General features: G+C 35.5%; 1 protein-coding gene across 1 annotated transcript; it reads right to left on the reverse strand.

Annotated features, from left to right (window-relative positions):
• Window positions 1-495: 495 nt before the first annotated feature.
• LOC111392263 lies at window positions 496-4458 on the reverse strand. The gene is made up of 6 exons (XM_023017559.1): window positions 4415-4458; window positions 4272-4320; window positions 2841-2905; window positions 2681-2756; window positions 1602-1907; window positions 496-1206 (listed from the first exon to the last, which is right to left on the reverse strand). Exons 1-6 carry the CDS (start codon window positions 4456-4458, stop codon window positions 496-498), a joined length of 1251 nt encoding a protein of 416 aa, XP_022873327.1.
• Between the last annotated feature and the right edge of the window lie 9435 nt (window positions 4459-13893).

The following is a 13893-nucleotide window of genomic DNA, read 5'->3' on the forward strand; positions in this document are numbered from 1 at the left end:
TCTATCTAAATATGGGTGAAACACTCTATTCATCATATCCACAAATGTTGCTGGTGCGTTGGTCAACCCAAATGGCATCACAAGAAATTCAAAATGACCATATCTTGTCCTGAAAGCAGTTTTTGGCACATCACTGTCCCTGATTTTAAGTTGATGATATCTAGAACGTAAATTAATCTTTGAAAATACTGTAGCACCGCGAAGCTGATCAAACAAATCATCAATATGTGGCAAAGGATATTTATTGCGATTTGTTATTTTGTTCAATTGTCTCTAATCTATGAACAGTAGCATGATGTCATCTTTTTTCTTCACAAACAAAACTGGTGCTCCCCAATGAGATACACTAGGTCTGATGAAACCCTTGTCTACCAAATCTTGCAACTGAACCTTTAGTTGTTTCAATTCTGCTGGTGCCATTCTATAGGGTGCCCGTGAAATAGCTGCAGTTCATGAAATCAGATCTATAGTGAATTCTACATCCCTGTCCGACGTTTAGCCTAGTAATTCTTCTGGAAATACATTTGGAAAGTCCTTGACCACTGGGATGTCTTCAAGTTTTAGTTTGCTAACATCTATATCAATCACATGAGTCAAATATACATAGCAGCCGTTGTTGAGTAATCTTCTAGTATCAATAGCAGATACCAAACAAGACGATAAAATTTTGCGATGTCCATTGAATATAATTTCAGGCTGTCCTGACTGTCTAAACACAACATCCTTTCGAAAGCAATCAACTGAAGCTCGATTTGATGCCAGAAAGTTCATACTCAAGATAACATTGAAATCATGTATCTCAAGAGGTATTAAATTTGTCTTTAGCTCGTTCTCCTTTACCTTAATCCCACAATCTCGATATATATTGTTTGCTAATAGTGATTTTTCCACTGGTATATTCACTACCAAACAACTGCCTAAAATTTCTGGCTTTTGATTCACATATAAAGCAAATGCAAATGATATAAAAGAATGTGTAGATCCAAGATCAATCAAAATACGAGCATTTCTATCAAAAATAGACAACATACCCATGATAACATCTGGTGACTCCTCTGCCGCCTGCTGAGTCATAGCAAAAACTTTGCCCTGGGTCTTCAGCCGTCCTGCCTGACCTTTTGATTTTGTACTACTACCGCTTGTAATATTAGAGTGGGCTACACTATTTGCACTTGTTCTATTAACTGAATCATCTCTCTGATCTATCTAGTACTACCAACACTCTGCCGAGCAAACGTCTTCTGTATTATGCTACTCTTCTGTGATAGAATTGGACAATTTCTTCTAATATGTCTGCCTTGACCACAACGATAACAGACTCCGCTCCCTTTAAACTTTAGACATGTGCCGAGATGAGGTCTTCCACATAACTGACAATAGGGAAGTCTAGTGCCAGTAAAACTCTCGCCCTGTCTTGAAGTAAATAATCTCTAAGAAGAACCCTGAGTATAAGTACAGCTGGATGGCTATTGTACAATATTGTGACTGAATCTAGGCCCCTAACTTCCCCGTGATCGAGATTTGAATTGACCCGAATTGGACACACCAGTTCGAAATCCTCTACCGTCTTTCTAAGGCAATCTATAGTTAGAAGCACTCACCATTGTCTGACTACCGCTTGCCCTGAACATTGTTTGTTCTCTAACACTTGGCCTATCAGAAATGCTCTTTTCTACTCTCAAAACTGATTCCACTAATTTACGAAATTCATTCCAGCCTGCACCTGTTACTACTGACCGAATGTTTTCCCTTAACCCATTTTCAAATCGTCTGCATTTATCAATTTTGTTGCTTAGTAGAACTTGGGCATACTTTGAAAGTTCAATAAATTTCACTTGATATTCTACAACTGTCATCTGCCCTTGTACTAGCATAAAAAATTCCTCCTGCTTTGCATCTTTATAGGACTGAGGGTAATAGGCATCATAAAAGATACATCTGAATTCTGTCCAAGTGATAATGGAAGGGTCTCGATATGTGCTCTATACTAACTGCCACCAATTATATGCACCCTCCTCTAATAAGAAAGTGGTAGGGGTGGCAAATGGGCTAACCGACTCGTCAGTTCGATCGTGAAAACGGAGCTCGTGGGAGGTTCGGGCTCGTAAAAACACGAGCCTGAGCGCGAGTCGAGCAGGCCGATTTAGTGGGCGAGCTGAGATAAACGAGCCACTAGCCCAGCTCGTGGCTCATTGAAAACGAGCAGACGAGCCCAGCTCGTGGGCTCGTTTAAAAAGTGACCGTTACGGTCACTAACTTTTTTTTTTTTTAATTTGTGACTGTTAAAGGTCGCTGAAAAAATTCAGTGACCATTTCGGTCCTTTAATCTTTTTTCTTCCCTCTTCTTCTTCTATAAATAGTGGTATTTAGCCACAAAATTTTCTACAATTCACTCACAATTCTCAATTATCTTTCCCTCAACTCTCTTGTATTGTGTTGATAGTTGTGCAATTTTTATTTATCTCACTTCTCAGTTCTCATTATATTTATTGAAATTTCATCCAATTTTCATTTCTCACTACATTTATACAATTATTCTTTTACTAGTTATTACTTATTACAATTAAACAAATGGATTCACGCATCGAAAACTTGTTCAGTGTGGGAGGAAACGAATCGCCTATGACACCGCAAAATCAATTTCAAAATTAATTTGAAGGTCTAAATGACGTATCCCTACCTGAAGATATTTCAGATTTGGATCTTCATCATCATGTAAGTGGCAATCCAAATTAATTTGGATGATGTTGACGTTCCTGAAACGGAATACGATCAGGAAGAAGAGGCTGAATTAAACATTCCTGATGCGAGGGGAAAAACAAGCAAAATGTTGGGATCACTTTAAGTTAATTTCAACGGGAAAAACCGTCAACGGAGTCTCAGAATCCAAAGCAGTATCTAAATACTGCCAACAAAGATTGGCATGACAAAGAGAAATTGGTACCACCCATCTCAATCGTCATTACAAAGTATGTGCGGCCAAACACAGACTTATTCCAGGTTGTCAAACACAATTGTAATTTGGCAATCCAGATGCCGGTGGTTTTGTTGCACCCCTATCCACATAAGTGTATTCGGAGGAGAGAGCTCGAACCGGAATGATGAAGCTTGTTGCTGGTGCTGAGTTACCTTTGGCATTAATTGACAACCAACACTACGTCTCGTATGTGAAAGAATATCTGCAGCCAAGGTACGTTGGGGGTAAGTCGAAACACTCTTCGTTCCGATACAATACAATATTTTACTAAAACAAAACAACAATTAATTATGGATTTGCAAAAATATAGGGGTGTCATATCTTTAACTTCGGATATATGGGAAATGATTAATAAAAGAGAATATATAGCTGCAATTGCACATTATATAGACCCACTTTGGTGTATGTATAAAAAAATTATTGCTTTTAGAATTATTGAGTTTCTTCACAACGCTAATAATATATTTAATGCTATTATTAGTATTGTTAGAGAATATCATTGTGAAGGTAAAATTCGTTAATTTACTTTCGATAATGCTAATGTTAATAAAGTAATTGCTGATAAATTGCATAGGGTACTGCAACTTGATTTTAGTGGGTATTTGTTTCTTATTAGTTGTGTATGTTATATTTTGAATTTAATTGTCCAAAATGGTTTAAGACATATAAAGGATGAACTTCAAAATATTAGGAACGCACTAATATATATCACAATCTCCCCAAGTAGAAAACAAGCATTTGAGGATTATTCTGCTGAAATAGAAGTGCAAAATGCTAAAATATTTGTTAGCGATGTAGGTCATAGGTTGAACTCTACTTACTAGTTATTAAAGTCATGTGAAGGTTTTGAACATTTAATAACTGACTTTTATAACAATAGACATGTTAGAAGTGATGACGAGGGTATGTTGACTGAACGTGATAGACAAATAGCTTTGAAAGTTAAAAGATTTTTGACATATTTTTATGAAACCACTAAAATTTTATTGGACGTTTACTATCCCACCGGCTGTATGGTGCTTGAACATCTTTATATAATTGTAAGAACATTTCATAAATACAAAAATGACCATAATTTTAGTGAAATTATAATTTCTATGGAATTAAAATTTAGAAAATATTGGAAAATTTTGCCTATGTTATTTCCTTTTGCATGCGTGATGGACCCCGATATAATTTATCGGGAACTAAATATATAATTGATCAAATTTCAAATGCCTTAACATTTGATACATCTATCACATATAGAAATTTAGAGCAAACGTTATGTGAAATGTATGAATTATATGCGAACCGAATGGGTATCAATATTAGTTGGGTACCATCTGCACCTACTCCTTCCGCTGAAATTGAAGAAGAAGATGCTGAAATATTTAATTTATTTCAAGGCATTAATTCGTATAGATATGATTCATCTGCAATGTGTTCATCTACTACCACTGCCATGTCGTCACCATCTGTATCTCATTCTCATCAAACATCTACGGGCTCAAGCCATAATGCATTGTCTGCTGAATTAATTGATTATTTTAACCAGAATATGCCAATAGATAAAACAATTAAAAAAAGTTCAAACGAAGTAATTAAATTCTAACTAAGGTATGAACGACGTTGGCCAGTTATATCTGCGATTGCAAAAGATCTGCCGACGCCTCCGGTTAGCACTGTTGTTTCGGAGTCTACTTTTAGTGCAGGTAAAAGAGTTTTGAGCGAGATCAGGAGCTGACTGAAAGAAGATATTTTAGAAGCGTTAATGTGCGTTAAGGATTGACAAGACGCTCATTTTCGACTACAAGATAAATATGTTGAAATTGCATGTCGTCAAGTAAGTAATATTTGATTTAATTATATTGATGAAACTTTTCTTTTCTTATCGATATTTTTAATTTTCTTTAAAAAATTGTTCATGCTACGAAAAATTGTTCGTGTACAATTTTTAACTCCGCTTACTAAAAATTTAAGTAGCATGTCCCAAGCCCGGATAAAGGAAAATGATTTATATTTTATCTATTTTAAAAAGAAAAATAAAAATAAAATAAAGATTTCATTTTTATTTTTTCTATCTCTTTTAGTTAAAGAAAAAAGAAAAAAATTCTTTCCACCAATTTGGTTAAATTTTTGTTAGTACTTGGTACTATTACTACTGCATGTCTACATTTTAAATTCTTTTCTTGGAAAAGAAGTGTCTTATTCTCACAAATTAATTTTATACCCTTATTGTTCTAGAGATTTAGTTTCCAAAACCAATCCCTAATTTAAGATTTTCACCTAATTTTCACCTCATTGGTCTGGGCAATCCACACAATAAAATTTCATGCACGGAGCCCCCGCTTATCTCAATGTTCCCTATAATAGCTCAACCAATTCCAAACTGTCTTAAGGTGGTTTACGTGTTAATTCAATAGAGGGTTATTATTCTTTTCCTACTTTATGCTCAAAATCCAGTTATTCACCTAACATGTCAAGCATGAATAACGTGCATAGATAATGTCAAGTATTGCATCACAAGTATTGGTTAATCTATTCAGCACTATATCCAAAGTTTATGAATTATACCAGTTCAATAGTCACATTATAGCCGGCAAGGCTATCAAGCCCACACAAACATGTAAAAATGGAAATATAGTAGACTGAATAAAATGTAAAGAATTTTTTTAACACTCATCAGGCACATAATATGCAGTCATGAAATAGATATATTGATGAATATAGGCAAAATGATGAAAAGATGTTCGTGTCCAGGATTATGTCACCCACCCTCAAACTTAGATAATACATTGTCCTCAATGTGAAGATGAAATAAAAGTGTAAACAGATATAATTGAAGGACAATAATAAACTAAAAGCGCAAGATGGGGTACGAGTACTTTCCTGATTTATATGGAGGTGGTGAATGAAAACTAGGACTCGCAGTGTTTCTCCTTTCCCTGTGACATTCTTTTCAGTGACATCCTATAAAAGTGCAAAGTATGCGTATTAGTTCGCATGGTTTAAACAGATGCAACTGAGGCAAGAAATAACCTACGTAGTGCACAAATCCCCCAAATTTGCTTCAATGTGCATGTGTACATTATTGGTGTACAATATGCATAATTTATTTCTCAACATAAGGTTTACATCACAAAAATGTGAATCACCAAAGAAACTTCATTCAAAACATGCACTTTGTTCAATTTAACACATGACTGACTAAAATAGGACTTCAACCTCATGACTCGTGCTCAGTGCATTGGGACTCGTGTAGACCATGCTTAGACTCCATGTGATAGGGATGTATGATCGATGACCTAAAACTATTGATAATGCTTAAAAAAATGAAAAGTTCCTAAACTATTGCAAAACGAAGTAAATGAAAGGATAGAACGTTGGGTTGCCTCCCAACCAGCGCTATTTTATAGTCGATAGCCTGACTTTTGGCATAGGTGGGTTATGGCACTTTAAATATGGCTTGGGAGGGCCTGCATAGTTTGTTCAATATGGTCTTGTTCCGCATTGCAGTTATCCTCGACACTTCAAACCTGTCCTTTTTCACGTGGTGTGACTCTCCCTCATCATCCGTTTGAGACTCCACGGTGTATACCTCGATCTCCTTTGAGTCAGTGAGAATGGATTGAGGGTGCATCATATCAGCCTTCTGTATGTCTGGCGGTTTCTTCAATTCGTAATTGTAGGGGATTCCTATGTCAATCACATCAATCTGGAAACAGTTGTCTGGCTCGATGAGATATTTCATTACTTTGAAAACATTAAAAGTGGCATGCTCCTCACCCAGTCTCAGAGTCAATTGTCCTTGTTGCACATCTATGAGAGCTCTTGCAGTTGCCAAAAATGGTCGTCCCAATATGATAGGCACGTCCTTGTCTTCTTCCATGTCCAGAATTAAGAAGTCCCCTAGGAATATAAGTTTATCCACTTTGACCAACACATCTTCGATAATCCCTCGTGGATGTGTAAGTGATCGATCAGCCAGTTGTAGAGTTACTGTAGTTGCTTTAGGCTCTCCCAATCCTAGTTTCCTAAAAATAGAGAGTGGCATCAAGTTAACACTCGCACCAAGATCACATAATGCTTTATTAAAATAAAAATCACCAATTGTGCAAGGAACAGTAAAACTCCCTGGATCTTTCAATTTTGGTGGAAGCTTTTTCTGAATTCTTGCGCTGTACTCTTCTGTTAGCATTACTGTTTCACGATCCTCTAGCTTGCGTTTATTTGATAATATGTCCTTCAGAAACTTTGCATAGCTGGGCATCTGGAATAGCGCATCGACCAACGGGATGTTGATGTGGAGCTTCTTGAGACTTCCAGAAATTTCTTGTATTGTTGCTCCATTTTGTGGGTTTTCAACCTCTGTGGAAATGGAATTGGAGGTTCATATGGATTGACTGTAACTGTTTCTTTATTCCCTACTTTTTCCGAGCTTTCCTTTGCGGTAGATGTGTTTGGTTGTTCATCCTGCTCCACAGTTTCTTCTTCTACAGAAGGTGTATTCTCTTTATTCTTGACTGGCCTTTTGACATGCATATCAGGTAGCTGCACTCCACTTCGAGTTGTGATGGCTTTGGCATGCTCTTTTAGGTTGATTTCTGTGTTACTTAGCAAATTTCCCTGTGCTCTTCCAGTCAAAGCGATGGCCATCTATCCCATTTAAGTTTCCAAGTTTTTGATGGCAGCATTCTGGCTTTGCAGAGTGATTTTGGTTTTCTCCATGTACTGATTGGTCCTCTCCATGAATATCCTGAACATGTCTTCCAATTGAGGATTTTTCTCTTGCTGTTGAAACTGACCCTGCGGCCTATTCTGATTTTGATTGCTCCAAGAGAAATTGGGATGCTTTTTCCAACTATTATTGTGTGTTTCCCCATATTGATTATTCTGTTGGCGTTGCCCCCATTGTGCAAAATCTGTCTGCTCAACTCCTTGCATTAAAATTGGACACTCTGATGTTTTATGCTCAGCTCCACATTCTTCACAGCTAAACTTATTATTTTGTACTGTTTGTGATATGCTTTCTATCTTGTGAAACAACGAGTCAATCTTCGCAGATATGGCTGAATAAGTATCGGCCTCATAAACACCCGGAGGTTTCTTCTGAGTTACCCGCTCAGATGCCCACATCGCTGAAGTAGTTGCCATTCTTTCAAATAATTCTAGTGCTCCATCGATTGTTCGTGTAGAAATTGAGCCATTTGATGATGAGTCCACCATGCTTTTGAAGTACGGGAGTAACCCTATATAAAAGAATCGGATTTGGGTCTTTTTGTCGAACCCATGTTGAGGGCACTTCCGGAGCATATTCTTGAATTTGTTCTAGACTTCGTCAAATGATTCGGATTCTCCCTGGCTGAAAATGGATATTTCGTGTCTCATTTTAGCTATCTTGGCTGGTGAGAAGTACTTCGTGCAGAATTTGTGAGCCAGGTCGTTCCAAATAGTGATGCTTGCAATAGGAAGCGAATCCAACCATTCAAGTGCCTTTTCCCGCAAGGTGTGTGGAAAAAGCCTTAGCCTAATAGCATCGTTCGAGATTCCTTGATATCTGAAGTGTTGACACATATCCAAGAATCGAGATATGTGTGTATGTGGATTTTCTTCGGCTCTGCCATAAAATTGATGTCCATTTTGGAACAGCTGTATCACATTCGTCTTCAATTGAAAATTAGGGTGCCCAAACGGTGGATACACAATGCTGGACTGGCTTTGAATCACTTGAGGAGTCAAGAAGTCACCCAAAATCTCATTTCCTTCGTTCACTGCCTCTCCTTCATTGGCTGGGATAATAGGATTGTTTTGTTCGTTAGCCATTTACAATTTTGCTTCTCGGTTCTCTCTTTGTAGTCGATGAAAAGTGCGTTTAATTTCAGGATCGGCCGTAATCAATTCTCCTCCAGTCGATCTTAGCATGCAAATTTAAGAGAAAAACAAGAGTAGCACTTAGATACTAAAAAGATAGATCGAATAATAAAAACAAAACAAAGACAAAAAAATAAAAAATAAATAAAAACTAAAAGAGAACGAAAATTAAATTTCGAATTAGTGCATAGAAAAATAAAATTAAATTGAACTCAATCCCCGGTAACGGCGCCAAAAACTTGTTCGCGAAATTATTTCCTTCGATTTTAAACTACCGCAAGTGTACGGTTCGTTAACAAGTAATAAAGTGGATTAAGTGAGTCCGAATATCGTCCCATAGAGATTGATTAGTTCAATTTTATCTATCGTCGCCTTAACCGAAATAATAGAAATTTTTGATATTTTTGCTAACTAAATTATGATTTAATAACATACTTATAAATGTAAAGCCTAAATTAATTAAATTAAATGCGTGATTTTAATTAAATGCAAGTTTTATAAAAATATGATAATGAAATGCGTACTAGGATTCTGAATCCCCTTATATCAATCCTCTTTAATCAGAATTTTATAAAATTGACAACACGATTCAATTATGAAGACCAATATTCCTAATTTGTTTAACGATCTATCTCGAGTAGAATTAAACCTATTTTCACATGCGATCCGACTATATTTCTATGAGGGATGCGAACATATAAAAATGCATTAAAGATTTATGAATACTTAAAGATCACGTAAAGCATAGCGGTATATTTCTATCCCCTATCGAACTTTACGATAATTAACATAATGTCTAACTTATTTTCCATCTCTCGAGGGTAAAACAAGCCACAAAGCTCATGCAACTATTGCGCACATAATTGTAGAGAAAGTAAAATCCATGCCAATCATTCAATAATTAAAAACATGTTTTAACGTCAAATTAATAAAATTCAAGATTAAGGGTTCATAATATAAGGTTCATCGCAAATCCTAACACATGAAAATCTAGCCTAACATAATGGGAAATAAAGAGAAAAACAATAATTAAAACCAAGGAAGAACATCACCCAATTGATTCTTGAAGTGAAATCTTGAATCTTGAAGTGGATTGCCTTGTTCTTCCTCTCCAAATCCTCCAAAATTGTGTATAATCCCCTCCAATTCTGTAAAAGTGGCGTCAACTCATTCTGGTCGAGTTTTAGTTTATATAGAACCCTAAAAATCTCCTTTCCATAAGAGTTTCGGCGAAATAAAGAAACTGCTGAATTGGCCCCGAATCTTGTTCTATGCGACCGCATAGTACATTTCTATGCTGTCGCATAGAGTAAAAAAAAATTTGAGAAAAAGTTCTCGGAGGCTTCTATGCGACCGCATAGAATTTATACTATGCGACCGCATAGTTATACAATTCTTTTCGCTGGATAGTTTTTAGTATTTTGATCATAACTTTCTCTCCTGATCTCCGATTGAAGTGATTCAAAGTGCATTGTGAAGAAAACTCAAAGATATACACTTTTGATAGAAATAGGCTTCCTCAAATTCTGATGTTTACTATGTAAAAAATGGATCTCAAGTAGAAATTAAAATTCACGAGCATAGCTTTTTCGCCTGAAAGTTGATACTTGATAATACTTCGATCATATTTCACCTCTTGACTCCTTTCCTCGTCCGATTAACCTCTAACACTCTTGAATCTTCATTCCATTTCTCGTCTCATCTATGGATTATTTACAACTGGGTCCTCGAACTATCACTTTGCTCCATTTTAGTCTTTTTTCGATTCTTTTCTTCTGAATTTCACCATGTTCATCAGTGTTCCCTACAATTCACAAATATAACGAAATTAAGTCACAATTCAACCATTTTGCTCATTATTAAGTCATGTTTGTGATCTAAATAAGTCTAAAAAACACACTTATCATGCGTACCTTTATATATAATTTTCGAAGTAAATTCCTTCTGAAAATTAAAAGGGTAATCGAATGATTGCCCTTTCAATTTTCAGAAGTCTTTCACTTCGAAGATTATATAATCTTCGAAGTGAAATACTTCTATATAATCTTCGAAGTGAAGACTTCTGACAATTGGAAGAACATTCGATTACCCTTTCAATTTTTAGAAGGGATTCACTTCGAAAATTATATATAAGGGGACGCGCAGGGTTGCTTGAAAAAATAATTTTTAATACTATTTTAAATTTTCTTTAAAAAATTGTACACAAACAAACAACACAATTTTTAACTCCGCCTACTCTAAATTTAAGTAGCCGGTCTCAAGCCCGGATAAAGGAGGAGGGTTTAAATTTTTTACCTAGTTTTTTATATATAAAAATTCTTTATATAAAAAATTCATGATTTAAAAATTAAAATTACTTTTTTTATTTTCCAATTCACCTATTTGATTCCAAAAGAAAAAAAAAGAAAAAAAAGAAAAGAAAAAGAAAAACGACGTCTGCTCGTGAGCCAGGCTCGGCTCGGCCCGGCCCACGAGCTGCCCACGAGCCACGAGCTCGTGGGTCGAGCCGTCTCGACTCGACCTATTGACACCCCTAGAAAGAAGCAAGACATAACTTCCGATCATCTGAGCAACCCATAAGATCAAATACCCTCTCTATTTTGATCATCCATGCCTGAACAGCTGCAAAATCGACTGTCCCACTGAAAACTTTAGCCTCTAATTTTGTGGCCCCTTCAATACTAAAATCTCTGTCAGTATTGCGCATAGTAGATACAATAGCAATAGAAATTTTTTCAACAGCCATGTGATCAGTTCCAATCACATTTCCCTGGCCCCGTTGTTGAGGAGGCCAGTGAACTGATTCTTCTACCCTCTCGAACTCTCTAGGTTCATTTTTATCAGGAGCAATGTGAGACTGGTGCAACATATCTTGGAGCCTTCGAGTTTTGCCACCACGAGGTATGACTCACCTACAGTTATGCATGATATGCTAAATATCAGAATGTATGTATGTATAATGCCAACCTATGGACTCTAATGCATGCTCTGATACCAAACTGACATACCCACCCCGTGTAACACTACTAGATTCGGACGTGGCATGCGCTGATGATAGATACCAACTAAAAGTCGAACCTAATATCAAGGCTACTACAAGTACAATATATCACTTTTTATACATTATTTTTTTAACAGAATTTCGTCATTATCTCCCCAATAAACAGGACTAACCGACTTGTGATCAATTTCACACAAATTCTAAACTATAACACAACACAATAAAGATAAGTCGAAACCTCAACTTTTACTAAGAAATAAAATGAAATGTACATCTGGATACAAAAATACATAGTGAGGCCTATAACTGTCTACAGGTGATGCAAAATCACATCTAGACATGAACATACATCCCAAAACACTAACTACATGACCTATGAAGTGAGTCGTACTAACAAACTCTGTCATGTGGCTCTGACTCAAAAATCAAGGCTCAACTTCAAAAGATGTCCAGATACTCAACTACTGCCTGATAAAAAAAAACGTGGAAAAATATATGAGTTGATAGTTCAGTGAGTGGAAAAGTTCAAAATAATATCCTTTTTCATTTATGCATTTTTATTGAAAATCAAACTCATATCATTTGGTAATTCACAAGCTACCATCATATAATTATAGCCAAAAAGTGAAATATTCATATAAGGTCATAAAATATAATCTTAAAATCACGATATGAACATCAATTGGTAACTGTGCTATAATCTTATCACATCAAATGTGCTGAAAAATCCACCAAAAATGTATCCTCTGACTGAAATATGTAATCTGCCTTTCGGGCTAAGAACTTCCGACACGAGCCTTTAGCCTCCTCCGTGAACGAAAGTCAGTCTCAAAGACCTCTCATAATCAATTCTAGAACACGGTCAATGCCCCTCAGTGAACTATATGTATACGGTCGAGACCCCCTTCATCCCCGGTCCAAGACCCATCAGTGTAGTATAAAACACGGTCAAGGCATAATTGCATATAATTGCACATACTTTGAGAATATACTTAATTTATAAATACTTTAAAAATATTTATATTTTTCCATTTACAGAACTATAAACGCCAAAATCAACTCAGTTGGTAAGCTGTTCTGACGTTCTTATCGCCTCCTGAAATATAGTATAAATTTTAAATCAACAATTAACTATTTTAAGTAATTTCAATAATTAAATAGACGATACTCAAATTTAATTATTTCGCGTTTAAGCGATTTCTAAAGTCTCTTCAATCATTAAAACTAGTTTTTCTTTCATTTTACTTAATTTCATAGTTTATTATATTTAACTCCTTCAATAAAATTGAATTTAATCTAACAATTTAACAACTATAAAATTAAATAGAAATTGATAATAAGTAACTTTTTACTTACCTTTCAAAATTAAGGAATTCAAATTTAATAGTATAAAGCACTTAATTCCTAACACGTTGGCAAAATTTTTATAATTTTTTTCTTTTTCTTCCCCTTTTTTTCCTTTCTATTTTCTCTCTTCTCTTTCTCTTTTTCTCTTTCTTTCTCCTTGTTTCTGTTTCTCTCTGCGTATGTTTGTATATGTTTCAAAATGGTTTTGGATTTGTATGAGTTTGGCTAATATATATTACTCCACCTCCTACCAATTTTGCTCTCTCTCTCTCTCTCTCTCTCTCTCTCTCTCTCTTTACATAGTTGGCTTTTCTTTCCCATTAATTTAAGATATTACAATATTTTACTTTCAATTTCTTGTTCTTCATTGAACTAAGTTCCAAACTTATCAAGAATTATTTTCCTGTAGTGTTCAAACAATTCGAGTGAAATTCTTAAATCCTGTGATTAAGGGGTCAACATATTGCAGTGATTATGTTGGTTACTTGGTTCAATATTTTTGGGTCAAATTCTAAATGTTGATTCTTGTTTTCTTGGGTTTGATTCAATCTCGTATGAATTTCGTAGTTACTATTGCTACATGGGTTCACATCATTTTCCCTTGAAAATTTGTTGTTCTTGAAGAAAGAACAAGTGTAACTTTTGGAAAAAAAAAGTTCTACCTTTCAAGAAAAGGAATATTTCTTTAAAGAAAAGGATGGACATATAATTTTTG

The sequence above is a fragment of the Olea europaea genome, unplaced genomic scaffold, assembly GCF_002742605.1.
Source record: "Olea europaea var. sylvestris unplaced genomic scaffold, O_europaea_v1 scaffold910, whole genome shotgun sequence".
NCBI lineage: Eukaryota > Viridiplantae > Streptophyta > Magnoliopsida > Lamiales > Oleaceae > Olea > Olea europaea.